This window comes from Mustela nivalis (assembly GCF_964662115.1).
Source record: "Mustela nivalis genome assembly, chromosome: 20".
Lineage (NCBI taxonomy): Eukaryota > Metazoa > Chordata > Mammalia > Carnivora > Mustelidae > Mustela > Mustela nivalis.
Genome location: NC_139039.1, coordinates 34,365,160 through 34,381,550, shown reverse-complemented (window position 1 = coordinate 34,381,550; position 16,391 = coordinate 34,365,160). Strand labels below are relative to the sequence as shown.

At 40.2% G+C, this 16,391-nt stretch overlaps 1 protein-coding gene across 1 annotated transcript; it reads right to left on the bottom strand.

Annotated features, from left to right (window-relative positions):
- Positions 1–256: 256 nt before the first annotated feature.
- On the bottom strand, positions 257–12,798 carry SPATA4 (spermatogenesis associated 4). The gene is given in 7 exon segments (XM_082715845.1): positions 257–446; positions 449–481; positions 3,481–3,597; positions 10,779–10,999; positions 11,110–11,228; positions 11,592–11,721; positions 12,554–12,798. Coding segments are annotated over 7 exon segments (909 nt in total). The 5' UTR covers positions 12,772–12,798; the 3' UTR covers positions 257–375.
- Positions 12,799–16,391: the final 3,593 nt, after the last annotated feature.

The window sequence follows — 16,391 nt, the reverse complement described above, 5'->3', positions numbered from 1 at the left end:
TGATGTGTGAATATATATCAGGCAAAGTAGTAGCTCTTTTCATTTCTAATGAGGAAAATATATTACAAAGTAGACTCACCATTCCTACAGGATTTATGAGAAATAACTTACTCGTCATGGTGAATTATGTTAAACTGTACCTTTAAAATTATTCTTGCTCATTCTGTGTTATTTGATTTTGTATTTTTAACAGTAACCACAGGGGTGTTTAATAAATGGTTGTTGAATTGAAAAAGCATGTTCTTCAGCCCAATTATGGATGAGATACCACTTTAATTTACTAATATATCCAAGACTAGGTAATTCTATCCCCTTAGTGTGGCAGGAGATGGTGGCATCGCTTCTTCAACGTCATTAGATGGGTACTTCTCAAGCTTACTTTTCCTCGTTTCTGACAGATTTCCTGGCAGATTCAAAAGAACATCTTCCAGCTTGCTTCACACACCTTTCTTAAGTGGATTGCCACCAGCACCTGTGTTTCCTGGAATATTTAAATAAACAACATTAAAATCAGTTTGTGGTTATTAGATATTTGCACAACGATCAGTGTTTCTAACACGTGACACATGCAGAATGCTGGGCGGCAGGCTGAGCGCAGGTTCGTCCAAATGCCTGGTAAACAGAATATTTAAAGCATGCGTGAGAGTGGCCATAAATTAAAAAATCTGAATGTCACCCACTTCCAAAAGTCATGAGCCACGCCTAAAATAGCCAGGGCTGATTTGGGTGTATCTGACACCGAATATGCCTGTTATTTTTGGACATCACTTCTGAAAGCAGCTGAGGCAATGGTGCCATGATTTTCACAGTGCCGAGGTTTGGCAGACGCACGGAGTTCATCGTTGAGTTTCTGGAACTCGGCGCTGAAGCCTCCAAGCTGCCCAGACTCAGTTTGAACGAGAGGAGCCAGTGACACCTAAGAAATCTGCCCCCCTCAACCCCCCACTGGTCTCATATTTGCTAAATGTGAGGTTTAGGAAAACACATGGAAGAATTTAAGTGTTAAACAAAACAAAACAAAACAAAAAAAGCAATGACCAATCTAACAATTTTCACCACCTCTCAGATCATTAGAAGCTTCTCAGATGAATGGCCTGTGGTTTCAGTGTCGTGTGCACACAATCTGCGACGGTAAAGTGGGGCCCAGTTCCTGTGGTCTAGTTCTGCTTCTCCTTCCACCGACGTTCAAAGTCTGTGCGCTGACCTGAGCTTACCACCCTACTCTTTTCTGAGAAACAACTGAAGAGGAGGAGAGTGGGGAGACGGGGTAGCCCACAGGAGAGGGCAATGATGGGCATGAAGGGGGCACGTGATGTGGGGGGAACTGGGTGTTCTGTGCAACTGGTGAGCCACTGAACACCACTCCAAAAACGAACGATGAACTGTATGCTGGCTAATTGAATTTAAATGTAAAAAAGAAACAAATGAAATGGAATCCCTTGAACGAATTTGGGAAGAAAATAAAGTAGAGTAAAACAGCTCTCATCCGTATCATTACCAAAGTCTGTTCGATTTGCTCATTACTTTCTATTCTGCCTAGATTAAGAGAATCCAGGTATCTGGAATAGGACTGAGAGACGTAAAAAGACAAAAGCCTGTTTCTTCTCATCCTGATCTGCCCTGAAAACCCCCATAGGCCCATCATCTAGTTTAAAAGGATAGAAAAAGTCCACCGAAGTGAGAGGGACTCAGAAAAAGAGAGCACAGAGCATTAAATGGGGGAGAAGTTATTCATAGCGGCTCAGACATGATTCAAATTGTAAAAGCAAGAGTCCACTCTACTAGGGGGTTCTGATCTGAAATAATGATAGCATTATTGTTCCAAAAAGTCCTATGTGACCTTGAAGTTTTTCTGAAAAGAGAACAGAAATGAGGAATGCTCTTTAACAATTCAAGTCCCGGGAGGCATCATTTTCTCAAATACGGACCCTTTGCATCTGTCTCTCACACTGGAAGGAAGCCCTGCTGCGACTCTGTCCTGCCATTTCTCTGCAGGTCTCAAGCAAGTGGTCCTGGTCTTCCCCAGCCCCACTCAGGTCCAAGCAGCTGGAGGGGTTCACGAGCAAGTGAACCCAAAGCGCCCCGTGCAGGCTACCCCCCCCCCCGACCCCACACCGACTGGGCCTCAGCCTGCCGGGGCTTCCACTGCAGGCCTCCCTATGGGCAGGAGGTTGAGACAGGGTGAAGGAGAGGCTGTGGGCCCAGAATCTGAGGGTGAAACTATGGATACATTTTTTTTTTTTTTCATAGAAACATCATTAACTCACTCTGTTGGGTTCTGTCGTGCTGAGTTCCATGCCTCAGGCATGTGAGGAGTTGGAGGTTTTCAGGGCCTGGCCTAATGTCTAGAAGTTAAGTGCGCCCCGAGAAACAGTAGCTCTAGCGGGCCGTTAGCTAGAGAGTGACATGTGATCAACTAGAGCTTGGAAAACACTCGATTGGCACCTCTGCTCTTTAATATTTACAGTGACATTAGCATATAAAAGGCTCTGTGAAATCCTAAGTTGAAAGGAAGGAATCTGTTGACCTGCTTTTCCAGACCTTATGTAAATAAAGACCTTTTTTTTCTCCATGAAATCCCTTAGCATGGTAGAAAGCATCCCCTGTAGCAGATGTCCCCAAATATCTTCCATCAAAGGCCTGACAGCCAGTATTTCAGACTTCGTGGTAGGTTTTGTCAGATAAAAGATGGACCCTCAGTTAAATCTGAATTTCAGATAAACTGAATAATTTTTAATAAATATATGTCCTCAACATGTCCCCAGAATTATTAGTTGTATTGGTTCTGTCTTTCTGTATTCGCTAAGTCTAGAAACTTCTTTGTGGGCAATGCCAGCCCGTGACTGGGCTGTGACTTGGCTCTGCTGTTGGGCGAAATGTGCCGCAGACAAGGCATAAAGAACAGGCGTGGCCAGCTTCCAATACAACGTTATTTATGGATGTGGAAATTTGAATTTTATATAATGTTCTTGTGTCAGGAAATATCACTTTTCTTTTGATATTTTTTTTTCAGCCACAGAACAATGTGAAAGCCATCCTTAACTTGCAGGCTGTGTAAAAACAGGCAGGATACTGACTTGGGCCTGTGGGCAGTGGTTTGCCATGCTGTCAATGCTTTCTGAACTACCAGAGTTTAAACAAGTGGCTTCTCATGATACAACCGCTGGGGAAATTAAGGCATGCATGTGTCCTTTGCTGCCTTGAGACAATCCGTCACCCCTGCTAGAGAACTGAGCTTTGAGCTCTGCTGATGAGCCCTGCCTGTTCCAGACTCACCTGTTCCTCAGAAATCATAGCAGAAATGATGGTGCTTAGCAGACCCCGGGGCCCTCCCATCCATCAAAAGCATAGCAGCCTAGCAACCCTACGCACAGTGGTAGACTGAAGGCCTAGACCGACGTTTTAACTACTTTTTGAAATGTAAAGGAACAAAGTAGAAACCGTCATTTAATTGGTTACAAGTTAAAAATAACAACTCACGTAAAACAGGAGCAACGCCTTCCCTCGAAATCATGGCCTTGTGCTTGCACCCAGAGACTTGGGGAGGAAGACGACTGAGAGTAAGTTCTCCCACTGTTGGTTTGACCTCAAACCATTCTAGAAAATATGAGTACAGAAACTCTTGGTTAGAAATTCACTACAGCCATGGCCAAAATAAGACACCACAGTTTACAAATTGGGCAAATTCTTTAGATGCCTCTTTAATCATCGTCCTAAGAGTGGTGTGGAGAGGGAGGTTATTAGACCTTTCCCCACATTGTCCACACCTATGAGCCACAAAATAGTTGCTTTAAAGACAATATATTTGTTTTCCTATTGGCTTCTTAATAAGTTTTTTTTTAATAATATGTATACAGAAAAGTGGTCAAATCATGTGTTTGCAGTCTATCAAATTTTTGGAATGAATACACCTGGGGTGTATTATTAGTACAAATCCTCTGCTTATCCCTCCCATACAGCACCCTAAAAAGAGAACACTGTATTGACTTCTGTCATAACAGGTGAGATGATATTTTTATATTTCATATAACAAAATCATACAGGATTTAAAACTGTTTGTATTATAAAAAGAGTGACTTAAAACTACTTCTATGTTTCCTACATTTCTCATTAAATCCATAACTATCACACTTGGGCATTAATTTCCCTGTGCTTCTAAAGATCACTTACCCCTCCTCTGTAGCCCTCAGCCTTCACTGAGGCTTGAAGAAGAGTCTAAGGTAATTTCTACTCATCAGTCAGACCCTGTTGGTGCTCTATACAGCTCTGGTCAGTAACATTCTCAGACCTATAATTATCATAGTTAATTACTTTGAGCTTAAAATCAGGAGTCTCAAAAATCAAGACTTGTGAGAATAGAATATTGTTCAAGAATCTGAAGGGTTGAAGTGGTCCATAGCTAAAGAGAAATTGGTCAGAGAAAGACAAGAGAGATAGAGGTTAGCTTTGCACAAAGAGGGACATTCAAAGAGAAAAGTAAATAGTTGTGCTTTGCTCTAGAAATCCCAACTAGAGCCAATGAGAAGCAAAAATGGTGAGATCTACTAAAGGTAAGCAAATGTTAGGTATAAAGAATAATTGTATCTGATTTGTCGTATTAAAAAAATAACTTGACAAATAAAATGCTGAAGAGTGGTAGGGGGCTGGCCAGGAGCCATGAGTGTCATAGTGTTTTAGGGTCCTTAGAGAAAGTAAAGATATTAATTTCAGATTAGGATAAATTTACATGTAAAAATGTTTAGGGCGGCACTAAAAAGAGTAGAAATTTAAAATTTAACAAATTAGTAGGGATCAGGTGTGGGGGGAGTCTTTAAAAAAAATTTAATCTGAAAGAAAAGACAGGTGAGACAAAAACAAGTAACAGAAAAAGAAAGCAAAGACCATGAAATAATATGATAGATGTGAATGCAAATGTAACAGTAGGCAGTTCTACTGAATTCATAACATTTAAAGTCACAGTCAATGAAATAACAAAGATCCATGCAACAGAACACTTCAAAGATGAATTGCAAGACTTGCTTTAGCAAGTGTCAGCACTTACTGTAAAGCAATAGTAACTAAGACTGTGGTGTTGCAGTCGCACAGGGGTAGACAAGACCAGCAAGTGACCAGAAACAGGCCATATATATATAAAGAAACCGGAAACATTTGAGACATGAGGGTGTTATGAACCAGTGAGAAAAGAACAAGATTGTTCAAGAAATGGTCTGCAACAGAACTTGTTCTCCATTTCATTTGCAGACAAATTCAGATCTTAAGAGACTAACCCCTTACCAGATCTATGCTTCGCAAACATTTTTTTTTTCATTTTATAGGTTCCTTTTTCACTCTTGTTTTCTTTTTTATGTGGAAGCCTTTTTGATAGAATCCCATGTTTGTTTTGCTTTTGTTTCTTGTGCTTCAGATGTCATCTCCAAAAAATCATCGCCAATGCCAGTGTTAAGCAAGTTTTTTCCTGTGTACTCTTCTAGTTGTTTTATGGCTTCGGATCTTGTGTTTAAGACCTGTTCTGGTCTTGTGCTGGGGTGTGAGGTAAGGGTCCAATCTCATTCTTCCTACAAGTGCATATCCAATTTTCTCAGCATGATTTGTTGAGATTATCTTTTCCCCATTGTGTGTTCTTGGCATCCTTATTGAAGATCAAGTGTCTGTAAATGCATGGATGTATTTCTGGACTTGCCATTTTGTTTCATTGATCCATATGTTTTTATGTTAGTATCTTACTATTTTAATTACTATAGCTTTGTATTACAGTGTGAAATCAGGAAGCGTGATGCCTCCAGCTTTGTTCTTCTTTCTCAAATTGCTTTTGGCTTTTTGGGTTCTTTTTTGTTTCCATAGGAATTCAGGATTGTTTTTTCTATTTCTGTAAAGACTACCATTGAAATTTTGCAAGCTTGCTTTGAATCTATAGATTGATTTGGTAGTATAGACATTTTAACAAGATTAATTCTTCTAATCCATGAACATGGGATGTCTTTCCATTTATCTCTCTTCTTTTATTTTCTTCATCAATATTTTATAATTTGTAATGTATAACTATGTAAAATGTAATATCCAAAACATATAAGGACTCATAAAATTCAATAGTGGACAAAACAAATAACCCAACTAAAAACTGGGTAAAGGACCTGAGTAGACATTTCTCAAAATAAGGAATACAGGAGCACTGCCTGTCTTGGTTAGTGGAGTGTGTGACTCCCGATCTTGGGGTTATGAGTTTGAGCCCCATGTTGAGTGTAGATCGTACTTAAAAAATACATTCTTTTGGGGCACCTGGGTGGCTCAGTGGGTTAAAGCTTCTACCTTCAGCTCAGGTCATGATCCCAGGGTCCTGGGATCAAGCCCCGCATCCGGCTCTCTGCTTGGTGGGGAGCCTGCTTCACCCCCACACCCATGCTCTGCCTGCTTCTGCCTACTTATGATCTCTGTCAAATAAATAAATAAAATCTTTTTAAAAATACAGTCTTTTAAAAAACAAGATATACAAATAAAGGGCCAACAGATATTTAAAGAGGTACTCAACATCACTAATCATGATCAGTAATCAGGGAGATGCAGTCAAAACCACAGTAACATATCATCATACACCTGTTAGAATCACTATTATCAAAAAATACAAAATATAAAAAGTGTTGGTGAGAATTAGAAGAAAAGAGAACCCTTCTACACTGTTGGCAGAATGTAAATTTGTACAGCCATTATGGAAAATAGTATGAAGACCCAAAATTAAAAATAGAAATACTGTATGATCCAACAATACCATTTTTGGGTATATATCCAAAGGAAATGAAATCAGTATTTCAGAGAGGTATCTGTACCATGTTCATTGCAACATTATTCATAGTAGCCAAAGATATGGAAATGTCCAAAATGCATGAATGTATAAAAAAAACACGGTATGAATGTGTATACAGACACACACACACACACACACACACAAAATGGAATATTAATCAGCCTTTATGCTAAATGAAATAAGCCAAACATGGAAAAACAAATACTGCATGATTTCACTTCTAGGTGGACTCAAAAATAGAGTCATAGGAGCAGAGAGTAGAATGGTAACATCCAGGAATTGGGGGGAAGGGGACCTGGGGAGAAGCTGGTCAAAGGTATGCAAGATGGGTAAATTCTGCAGGTCTAATATACAGCATAGTGAGTACAGTTAATAGTGTATCGTGTACTTGAAACTTCCTAAAGTTTTGATCCTAAGCATACTCACCATACCAAGCAAACAAAGAAAAAAAGAAAAAAGAAGGAAACAAAGAAAAAAAAGAAAAAAGAAGAAAACAAAGAAACAAAAAAATGACAATCGTGAGATGATGGATATGTTTGATTGAAGTGATTATACAAGTATATGTACATCAAAACATGAAGTTGTATACCTTAAATATATATACTTTCTATTTGTCAATTATAACTCAATAAAGTTGAAAAAAATCTTAAAAGTGAAAGGCTAATATAGCAACAATTTTATAGATATGTCTCCTGAGGCAAGGGAAATAAAAATAAACTATTGGGACTGCATAAAAATAAAAAGTTTCTGCACAGTGAAGGAAACAATCAATAAAACTAAAAGGCAATCTGTGGAATGGGAGAAGATATTTGCAAATGACATATGTGATAAATGGTCAGTATCCAAAAAATATAAAGAACTTATACAACCCAACACCCCAAAAAAAATCCAATTTAAAAATAGGCAGAAGACATAAACAGACATTTCTTCAAAGAAGACATCCAGATGGTCAACAGATACACGAAAAGATGCTCAACATCACTCATCATCAGGGAAATGCAAATCAAAATGACAATGAGATACCACTTCACACCTGTCAGAATCACTAAAATCAGCAACACAAGAAAGAAGTGTTGGTGACCATGTGGAGAAAAAGACACCCTCAATGCCTGTCGGTGGGAAATCAAACTCATGCAGCCACTGCGGAAAACAATATGGAGCTTCCTTAAAAACAGAACCACCCAACAATCCAGTAATCATGCTATTGCGTATTTACCAGAAGAATACAAAAACACTAATTCAAAGAGATTAATATACTTCTGTGTTTATTGCAGCATTATTTACTCTAGCTAAACTATGGAAGCAGCCCAGGTGTCCATTGATAAATGAATAAAGAAGAGGTAGTATGTGTGTGTACGTAAATAATGGAATTTTACTCAACCGTAGAAATGAATGAAATCTTGCCATTTACAACAATATAGATGGGGCTAGAGAGTACAATGCCAAGCCAAATAAATCAGGGAAAGACAAATACTGTATGATTTCCCTCACATGTGGACTTTGAGAAACAAAACAAATGAGTAGCAAAGGAAAAAATGGAACAGCAAACCAATAAACAGACTGTTAACTCTGGAGAACAAACTCAAGGTTACCAGAGGCAGGTGGATGGGGGGGATGGGCGCAGTAGGTGATGGGGATGAAGGTGCGCACTTGTGATGAGCACTGGGCGACACGTGGAGGTGTTGACTATATTGTACACCTGAAACGAAGACAACACTGTATGCTAACTTTACTGGAATTGAAAATTTAAAAAAAAGAAAAGGGAAAAGCTAAATAAACTTCAGGAAATTTAAATATAGGAGAATTTTTTTTTTATAACCCCATGATGCCAACAGTATTAACCATGAAGTTTGTATTTTTCATTTCTGCCGTAACAAATTTCCATAAATTTGGTGACTTACAAACAACAGCCATTTTTATCTCAGAGTATAGAAATCTGAGAGCTCCTTTTTAGAGTCTCACCGGGCTGAAGTCAAGGTGTTGGCAGGGCGACATTCCTTCTGGAAGCCCTGGGGATGAATCCTCTCTCATGCTTATTCGGGTTTTTGGCAGAATGTAATTCCTCTCATCTCGAGATTCAAAGTCGCTATCTGGTTGCTGGCTGTCCCCGAGGTTGTTCTTCACTCATTGAGGCCACGCCCCTACCTTCCTGTGGTCTCTGCATGACTCCAGCAACAAGAGAAGATTGAGGCCCTCTCACACTTCAGATCACTCCTATTTCCTCTTCTGCCTCATCGCTCAATTCCACTTGGAGAAAGATCTCTGCTTTTAAGTGCTCCTGGGATTAGACTGGACCCACTGAGTAACCCAGCATTAACTCCCTACTTCAAGGTCTGCAGTTTCTGCAAAGCCTCTTTTGCCCTGTTATGCTACATATTCACAGGTGCTGGGTCCTCGGGCATGAACAAAAATGGGAACCCCATTCTGCCTACTACAAAGATGGGTACAATCTAAATTAAGAAATAAACATGAATGAAATTAAGAAGAACATAAATTGTGTACATGAACTGTTTTTTTTTTTTTTTAACATCAAGGATATTATAAACAAAGGTGACACAACAGTGGTCACTCTCAGAGGGAACTATGGAGAATCCAGTCAGAAGGACACCGGCAGAATGTGAAGGTATTGATAACGTGTCACGTCATAGAGCATAAAGGAGGGATACAGAAATGTTTAACCATTGTTGTCTTTATATTGTACATACACATTATATGCATGCATATAGGACGAAAGTCACAACAAAATTTCAATGTTTAAGAGACATACAAAAGAATATGAACATAAAATTCCACAACAGGATTAATAACCTCAATTCTTTCTCTACTTACAAATTCATGAGTGGAACCAGAAGTGAGAGCAAATCAAGGAAGAGAAACAAAAAATGACAGGCAATGGCAGATGAACAAAGTAACGGAGAACGAAATGCAATATACCCAACTCACAGTTAGGGTGAAGTGAAAGTTACTGCTCTTCTTTCCTTCCAGGGACTAGAGAGAAAATGGCTCTTCAGAAAATTGGGGTTCAAAAGAGAGGAATCCTAATGACTACAGCTACCTTATTCCTTAATGGTTTGGATGCCACGGTCACAATGAAGTCACTACATGCTGGAATCAAGGACTAAAAAATTCCAGGACTTCCGGGACACGAGTGAGTGGTGTTAGAAAAGAAAGAGAGAGAGAGAGAAAGATAAAGTTTACTTGCCATCTATTGGGACTCTGATGGCAAATGCTCTGGATGCTTTGAGAATATTTCAGTGATACCTGTGGAAGGTTGCCGAGGATTACCCCAATCTGCCTTGCCTTACCCTACCCAATCTACGCATGGAAGCTACTACAGAAAGCATAACACTGACCATATGATAAAGAGCATCTAGAGTGAATCATGGTAGTCAGGCTTTCCTGTAGTACTTATATCCTGATGAAGTCTTAAATATTCTCATCTTCTTTAGTAACTAATTTTATAATAATAAAATTATTATTTCAAGACACTATATGAACTTATTTCCCACAAAATTTTATGTGAACACTTTCACTAACATTTTTCTTCAAAGTATTAATATACTAGGTTAAGCTATGCTTGCATTAGAAAAATTATTACATAGGGGCGCCTGGGTGGCTCAGTAGGTTAAAGCCTCTGCCTTTGGCTCAGGTCATGATCTCAGGGTCCTGGGATCAGCCCGGCATTGGGTTCTCTGCTCAGCAGGGAGCCTGCTTCCCCCTTCTCTCTCTGCCTGCCTCTCTGCCTACTTGTGATCCCTGTCAAATAAATAAAATCTTAAAAAAAAGAAAAATTACATAAACCACTCACTCCAATGATAATAAATCATCCCACTGCTAGCATAAGGTAGCTATTTTCCCTTTAAGCCAGCGACAGCATAAGTGGAAATGAGACAGAGAACAACCAGCTTTTCTTTCATCTGTTCTCAAGTATAGCTTCATTAAGTTGGGAAGAACTCAACTATTTCTAAGGAAAACTTACTTGGATTCAATTTTCTGCTCAATTTTCTTTGCAACATTTGTAAAAGCAAGAGGAACTCTACTTTAAGTTCATTGCTGAGTATATTGGGATTGCTTATCATTTCGGATAACCTGATGTTATTTTTAATTGACTTTGAAGCTGTAGACCGAGGAACCAGGGGCAAATGCATCTGGTAACTATAGTCCGTGAAATTTACGAGGTCGTCCTGGATGCTTTTAATTCTGGAAACAAAAAATGAAGAACTGTTGACAAGCCACATTTTCGTAACGAGACTGATATTATCAAATTTTCATCTTAAACTGTATTGCTAGAAAAATTCCAAATGACTTACTCTCGATGTGTTAACAAGGTATAAACCTCTTGGATCAGGATTTCGGGTACTCCAGTTTTGCAATGAATTGTTCCATGGATTAGCTCTTTAGATAATTTAAATTTTTTTCTTGCCAGGAACTTTAATAGTAGAAAGAAAGTATTTTCATTATCAGAAGTTCTATACAAATCTCCAAATACAATGAATTCACTTTAAACCCCTTTTGTCTCTTAACTAATTTTTTTGTGTTTAACATGTTAATTATTAAAAATTATTATTCTTCAGCAAGAAAACCAATTATTCTGTTCCATTCCAATTTGAAATGAGTATGCTCAGTTTCATAAGTGACACTTGACAAACTTTAATAACATTTTTAATTACAGAGAGATGAGCAGCCAACTCCAACACACAACCACACCCACACATTGTAGAATCTGAGAGGTCAGGAGCACACCTTTAAAGACACAAAATTCTTAACAAAGTGCGAGTGACTGCGAACTTACCTGCTCCAACAGTGCCCAGTTATTCAACTTGACTTTCAAAGAAGTTCCATTTTCAAAGGATGACAATTTAAGGTCCCAGGGATAATATATAGTGAATATTTCTGCAATCAGGAAACCATTTGAAAAATCCCTGATCCATAAGATAGCATTAAGGAAATGAAATAAAATGTAGTTACTTAAACAGTTGTAGTATTTTATAATCAATTAACACCGATTAAATGAATATTCCATACTGATGGGAAATAACTTATAAAATTACATTTTTGGATCAGTGCTCTGGGGAAGATTTGCTATGGAATAGAGTTTTGATAAGGTTAGATACACACCAGAGGCTTTGGCGTCCTTTTTATGAACCCATACTGTTAGTCTGTATTGAGTCTGCCTTTTAACAAGATCCCTAGGTGATTCCTAGGCACATTGAAAATCTCAGGCACGTCTTTATAAAGAAATATTGAAATTAGTAAACCAGAGTCCTTGACTGCAAAAATTGTGATCGTCTTCCTGTTTGTGGAAGTTAGTTCGCATTCCCAGAGCAGATATGAACTGCCTGTTAGGTGTGGGGTGGCTGACTGAAGGAGACAGACGCCATCCGGAGGGTAAACTGATCCCCTCGGGTGTTGGTTGATGTCCAGCGTCTCTAAAGAAAGAGGCTTGACTGTTGAAATGTTTTTGTGGACACCGAGGCGCTCTACATTAGCCTAAGTCTGAACTGTGATGATTGACTGAACGGGTAAATGGGAGGATGCGTCCTCGTGTGTGGTGTAGACCCGCTCCCCAGAGCAGCGGGTGTATTTGTGCGGGTGTGCGCTGCGCCGGCAGGGGTCTGGCTCGGAAACCTAGACTGCGCCGAGCAGGCAAGCTGAGTGGGGCGGCCCCTGAGCGGCGGCGGGGCAGGAGGGGCAAGGGGGTCGTCCGTGGGTCCCCGGGATGCTCAGGCCAGTGTAGGCGGCTCGCTCCTGCACCTGTTGACGTTCCTGGGGAAGAAAGTGAGATCCAGGCCCTGCAGCCAGCGCAGAACCGACCGAGACAGGCGGGAGCTCTTCGGTGGATGAGGATAGACCAGACATTTCTTAGGCTTCCCTCGGGTGGGAGCAGCTGGCTGTAGCGAAAATGACGGTGACTTGGGCAGGGCTGCCGCCGGCTGTATCAAAAACCCTCGTCCCAGGCCGGCGGCAGCCATGTCGCTTTCTGAGTTGCTATGGCAGCACCCGCGGCGGGGCGGGGCCTGCGGGGGCGGAGCCTCAGCGAGGCCGAGGGAACTTGGGGGTGGGGCGGGGCCTCGGTGCTGTTGGGCGGGGACTGTGGGTGGGCGGGGTTTCAGTGGGGTAGGCGGGGGCCAAGGGGGTCCCCCAGTTTGGGGAGCTAACGCTTGGGAATGGGGAACATGATCCCTGGCCTCATTGGGTGGACGCTTTCAATTTTGGCTGTGGTTAGACTCACTTCTAACCAACTTGGAACTACCACCCAAACCCCTTGATTGCCCTTATGAATTTACTTTTTTTAAACATTGTGGTTTCAGCCCACAAGATAGGCCTGAAAAAGACCTATTTTCAGTCAAGCGTTTTGAGGAGGATGTGAAAAGCCGGTCGGTTTTTGTTCAGAAATTGTCAGTGATAGGGTATTTGCTCCAAAACGCCAAAGAAAAAGTTTTTGGAATTAAAATGAACGATGTCTAACGTTTACAGATTTAACATGCTTCCTTAGTTATGACATTCATTAAAATTACATAATCAGAATTATTAAAAAATAATTTGTAAGTTTTCACATTTCACAAAGATGCCCTCGTATATATGATTCTTTCTTTCAGCAATTATTTGAGTCCCTAGTATGTGCCAGGCACTGACCTAGTTATCTGGGATTTATCAGTGAACAATGCATAAAAAAAAGAAAAATGATTGCAGAGCCAACATCATCAGTTATAAATTAAATATTTATATAACAGATTAAAATCCTTTAAAGTTTTTGCAAAAAATAAAGTCACTTAATGTGGCATATTGATATGTATTATTATATTATTATTATATATTATATTATATTATGTATAATAATATAATATGTAAAATATTATATTATATATAATATATTATTATTATGCAAGATAAAATATGGGTTAGATCTTGATAGTGGAAGTCTATGATATTTTTCTGAATGTTTACTCATAAACACATTTATTAATGAATCTGTATATGGTTTAAAAAAAAATAAGAAAGGAGCACCTGGGTGGCTCAGTTGGTTGAGCAACTGCCTTTAGCTCAGGTCATGATCCTGGAGTCCCAGGATTAAGTCCCACATCAAGCCCTCTGCTTATCAGGGAGCCGGCTTCTCCCTCTGCCCCCTGCCCCTTTCATGCTCGCTCTTTCTCTCTCAAATAAATAAAAATCTTAAAAAAAAAAATAAGAAAGTGTTTTCTTCTTTCCCAATGAAGTTTTCCTTTAAGGTTCATTCATTCAGTGAATTTTTTTTTTTTTTTTGAGGAGCCCTTCTGTGCTATGTTATGCATTAGATCTTCATGATCCAATACTGTAGCCACGAGCCGCCTGTGGCGATTTAGATATAAATTTAAATAAAATAAGATGAGTAACACTGGCTACATTTCAACTGTTTAATACCAACATGTGGCCAGTGGCTGTGTTGTAGAGTGCAGCTACCCTGTCATTGCGGGAGGTTCCATTAGACAGCTGTGTGCTGGATTATTTATAGAAGGTACACAGATATAAATATCAGTAAAAAGATCATGTACACTGGAAAGCTCTGCCACGATAAAAATATGTTAGTATCAGGGAGGAAGCAAACAATTTGGCCTGAGGGACTCTAGGAGTCCTTTTGGAGAAAGTGACCTTAGATTTGGATCTTGTAAGGCAGTATCTTAGATTATTTATGACAGAGGTTTTGGAGGACCAGGTCTACTTTTTATTAGTGATGTGACTTCAGGCAAATTATATAACCATTTTTATTTGTAAAAGAAGAAAATAAATAGCGTGTACCTCAGAAGGTTGTGTTAAGGATTAAATGAACAACATGCAAAGAGCCTAGAACAAGTGTAAATTACTATTTCTAAGACAGGGAATCTGTGGGATGAGGGCGACGGGGAAGTTCCACACAATGATTGCTGTGCGCAAAAACACAGATGATATCATCTGAGATTTGAGAGTCTTTCAATGAGTTTGGGGAAATAACTCATCATTCGGGTTAGAGAAAGTGCCTAGGCTTTGGCATAAATTCTAAGGCAATATTCAGGTAGTAACGGCTAAGGAGGGAGATTAGAGCCCAATTGAGCAGTGTTGCTAAGAGTCAGACCTTTCCTGTAATAAAGATGCCACTTGTTAGTCAGACACATCTCTGTTTCAGACACACCGTTCTGTATTTAGCTTGTGGGAATGCCACAGTGTGATTTCTCCTTTGCTAAAACTTTTATTAAATTATGACAATAGGGGGAGCTAGAGAGAGGCCAGGAGGGGAAGAGAAGGCGGGAAGAGAACCGGGTTTGCTGTTTCCCCCTCTGCGGGCCTTTCATCAGGGTGTCACCGCAGCAACAAAGCTTAACCTGGCAGTGACAGCTGGTTCCACTCTCCAACCTTTTTTTTTTTTTTTTTTTTTTTTTAGCTCTCCTGGAGCAGATTTCATCATACTCCCTCAGATGTTGAGCAAGCGCTGAGAAGTGACCCTCGTTCCAGAGACAGGGATTTTACTCCCGGAGGGCCCTTCTGAGCTCTGGAAGAGTCGACACCAGCCCCGTAGTTACTGTCCCCTTTCAAGAGTCATTCTATGGAACTTTCCCTCCAAGTTTTAGGCTCTTATAACCCTAATTTCTTAAATCTGTTCTAGCAGTGGCAGTTGCTTCCTGAATCATCTATTTCTGTTAGTTTGACTGACGTAGGAAAGGCATTAGGTTTCGAAGCCGAGGGCTAAAATCTTTGGTGCAAAAAGATGATTTTATTAAAGCGCGGGGACGGGACCGTGGGCAGAGAGGTCCTGGCAATGGGGTCAGAGGACTGGCTCTTTAGATACTTTCAAGTTGGGAGGGGTTATGGATAATGAAAGTCTCTAAGGAATTTTAGAAGCAAGGTTTCCAGGACCTTGAGGGGGCTAGCTATTGTTGGGGAAAGGTCATTTATTACTGTCTCATAAAATCCTCATCATGAGACCTTTCAGATGTATATTGGTGGGTTATATGCTTTGGGACCATGATTGCCAGCAAATATCTTGGGGGATTTACAAGTAAAGGACATTTCCAAAGGAATTTTTATATGTTAAAGTAGGCTTATAGGGTCCTGGGGTAGGGGAAGGGGAAGTCAGGCTAGGCTTGCCTCTTGCCCCTAGCGAAGTGTCAACATCAAGGTAGTTGAGTCCCCAGAGGAAAGTCACTCTGCCTGTTTTGGTGACTTGTTAGTGGGCTGGAAGTAGTCAGGAAATTTAATTATTTTTCTTTTGCCTTTGTTTCCCACACCATGATGGTCCCATTTTAATTTTAGTTTAGTTTAGTTTAGTTGGTCAGCATCTGTTTAACCCTCCCTTATATTAAATTCGTGTTTCATGTGCATAGTTCCAGCTGCCTTCCTGAGCGGATGCTGAGTGATACCCCGCTTCATAGGTGGGGTGATGTTTCCCTCCACCGCTAGCTGAGCTGCCTCTGACCAAGTCATCGGAGGAATGTGCTACTCCCTGTTCCTCAGATCCCGTCAGTGAGATATCATCAACACAATGGGCTGATGGGATGTTCCATGGGATGTTCAGACTCCCCGAAACTCGGCTGATCTTGTGACAGAGAACAAGAGACTTGACTGAGGCAAGATCCTGAGC